General features: G+C 45.4%; 1 protein-coding gene across 1 annotated transcript; it reads right to left on the minus strand.

The window, feature by feature from the left end:
* Window positions 1-1,323: 1,323 nt before the first annotated feature.
* Window positions 1,324-3,036, minus strand: LOC113871373. The gene is made up of 2 exons (XM_027508464.1): window positions 2,014-3,036; window positions 1,324-1,812 (listed from the first exon to the last, which is right to left on the minus strand). Exons 1-2 carry the CDS (start codon window positions 3,034-3,036, stop codon window positions 1,324-1,326), a joined length of 1,512 nt encoding a protein of 503 aa, XP_027364265.1.
* Between the last annotated feature and the right edge of the window lie 314 nt (window positions 3,037-3,350).

The following is a 3,350-nucleotide window of genomic DNA, read 5'->3' on the forward strand; positions in this document are numbered from 1 at the left end:
CCAGGCTGCATGGGATACCATGGTGCTTGCAAACCATTCCATGAAGAGTTGAGCAACTTTAAAGGCAGTAAAATGGGTAGGAAGGGTACCAAAGTGAGCGCCCTTAGAGAAACGATCAACAACAATGAGGATTACCATATGGCCCAACGAAGGTGGCAACCCAGTAATGAAGTTAAGTGAAAGATCTTTCCAAGTATCATAAGGAATTGTGAGGGGCTGTAGTAATCCAGCTGGTTTCTGAGTTTCATACTTAGTCATTTGGTAAGTGGAACACTGAGAGACATAAGTATGAACAGTAGTGCACATGCCCTTCCAAAAGAAATTGCCCTGGATACGTGCCAAGGTCTTTGAAAGACCCATGTGACCACCCAAGGGTGTAGTGTGGTATTCCTCCAAAAGAAGAGGAATAAAAGGGTTGTCCTGATTCAACCATAGCTTGCCATCATACAATAAAAGATCATTGTAAATGCTGTAAAGGGGAAAAGTAGCAGGATTGGCACGCACATCAGCCAACAGTGAGACAAATTCAGAGCTATCCTGAAGGGATTTGCGTAACTTGTCCAGGAAAAAAAACCGAGGCATAGAGAGAATGAAGAAATGTCCTTGGGCAGGGTCATTAGGACGAGAAAGGGCATCAGCAACCATGTTATGTTTCCCTGCCTTATACTGTATAGTATAGTCATAACCCAACAACTTGGAGATGTATACTTGCTGCTTGGGGGTCTGAATCACTTGGGACATCAGTTCCTTAAGACTACGATGATCCGTGAGAACAACAAAGGAATGGCCCAATAAGTACTGTCGCCATTTCTTCACAGCAGAGGTGATAGCATGTAATTCACGGACGTAAGTGGAGGAACGAAGTAGTCTAGGGCAGAAAGGTGTGCTAAAAAATGTGATAGGATGGTCGTGTTGCATTAGAATAGCACCCATAGCAAAACCTGATGCATTTGTCTCAAGTTGAAAGGGAAGCGTGAAATCTGGAAGAGCCAGAACCGGAGCTTCAGCCATTGGCTTTTTTAGCTAGTCGAAGGCTGATTAGGCAGCAAGACACCAAATGAAATTATCTTTTTTCAATAGGACAGTCAAGGGGGCAGAAATCGAAGCATATCCCTTAATAAAGCGACGATAAAACCCTGTCAATCCCAGGAAGCCACGTAAAGCTTTTATGGAGGTGGGAGATGGCCACTGCACCATTGCCTGTATTTTAGAAGGATTCGCTGCCACCCCATGAGTAGAAACAATGTGGCCCAAGTATTTAAGTTGCTGCTGGGCAAAAATGCATTTGGACTCTTTGAGGAAAAACTGACCCTCAATCAAGGTCTAAAAAGTACGCTCCAAATGATGCAAGTGGGCTTCCAAGGAAGTGCTATAAACCAGGATATCATCGAAGAAAATAATGACAAATTTGTGAAGGAAAGGTTTCAGCAAATCATTCATGGTTGCTTGGAAAGTAGATGGAGCGTTGCAAAGGCCAAAAGGCATGACCCTACACTCATAATGGACCATGTGGGTGCGGAAGGCTGTTTTGTGAACATCAGCCTCATGCATACAGATTTGGTGGAATCCCTGACGAAGGTCCAATTTGGAGAACCATTTGGCACCACCCAATTCGTCCAAAAGTTCGTCGATAGTTGGTAAGGGAAATCTATCCTTCACAGAGATGGAATTGAGAGCCCGAAAATCTACACAGATCCTCCAACTACCATCCTTCTTTTTGACAAGGAGCACCGGGGAAGAAAAAGGACTGTGGCTTGGCTGGATCAACCCAGCATGAAGCATCTCATCGATTTGTTTCTCAATCTCACATTTCTGAAAATGGAGGTAACGGTATGGTCGCACATTGACGGGGGAAGAGTTGGGCAAAAAGTGAATATGGTGGTCGGTTAGGCGTGGCAGTGGTAATGAGGTAGAGGAAAGAAAAAGGGATTAATATTTGTGTAGCAATGAGGAGATGAGGGGATTAGGGGGAGTAACAGTGGGTGGTTGAGATGTGGGTGAGGAAGGTAAAACCTGTATGTGGAAATAAGCAGCACCTGAATTCGTTTGGAAAATAAGTTTGAGTTGGTGGGCTGAAATGTCATGAGGCCCAGAGGGGGCATCGACTTTCCACTCAACCATATGGCCCTCCTTAATGAAACACATGGTCATCTTAGAATAGTCAGTAACAATTGGGCCCAAGGGTTTAAGCCATTGGATGCCTAACACTATATCCGCCCTACTAATGGGTAAAACATTAAGATCGATGGCAAAAATGTGACCTTGTATGGAAACTGGAATAGCTGGGAAAAATTGGTGACACTCAATAACACTACCATTGCCAACCATCACTTTTAATGTGGGAGTGGGTTGCATTGGCAGATTAAGGAATTTAGCCACACGGGCCTGTATGAAATTATGCGTGCTACCACCATCCACAAGAATAGTAACTTGCTTCTTAGAGATGAGGCCCAAAAGACGAAGGGCTTCGGGTGCAGGCAGGCCAGAGAGTGCATTGAAGCTGATTTGGGCTGAAGAGAGCTCGTTATGCATAGTATCCAAGATTAGAGGATCCGGGTCGCGATCCCCTAGAGATTCAGAAGGAGTGGCGGTGTCATCCTCTGGTACCTCTGCAACCAAGAGGAAAAAACGGGCTTTGCACTTATGGCTAGGGTGGAACTTCTCGTCGCAGTAGTAGTACAAACCCTTCTCACGATGAGCTAACATTTCCTCATGGGTGAGCTTCTTGTAATTGGTCTTGACAGATGTGGGGAGTAGAGGTGGAAGAGGGCGGTCATGTGAAGGCGATTGAGTAGAGGAGAGCGATGGCAGAAACAAAGAACGATTCTGGGAGCCCTTTCGCAGGTCATGGAACTTATCCTCTTGCAACTTGGCCAACGCAGCAGCCTGTGTAAAGGTTAGTAGTTGCAAAGCTAAAACCTCCCGTTTAATATCAGGAAGGAGACCAGAAACAAAGCAGCTTAAGAGAAAGGAAGGAGCAAGACCCACAACACGACTAGTTAACCTCTCGAATTCGGTAAGGTAATCATTGACCATACCTCGTTGTGTGAGCTTGAAAAGGAGGCCACGATGATCTTTATAATAGGACGGAGCAAAGCAGGTTTGAAGGGCCTGGAGGAAACCAGACTAGGACTAAATCATGCCATTTTTGTGCATCCACTGAAACCAGCTTAGGGCGGCACCATCCATGTAGAAGGAAGCCACCTTGAGTCGATCGTCTTCGGGTGTGGAGTGGTATTCGAAAAATTGGTTGATCTTGAAAATCCAACCGATAGCGTCATGACCATCGAATCGAGGAACGTCCAGTTTCATATGGGGTTTGGAGAAAGTGGAAGTGTGGGAGTTGGGGG

Source organism: Abrus precatorius, unplaced genomic scaffold (genome assembly GCF_003935025.1).
Source record: "Abrus precatorius isolate BTA unplaced genomic scaffold, Abrus_2018 Scaffold7, whole genome shotgun sequence".
NCBI classification, from domain to species: Eukaryota; Viridiplantae; Streptophyta; class Magnoliopsida; order Fabales; family Fabaceae; genus Abrus; species Abrus precatorius.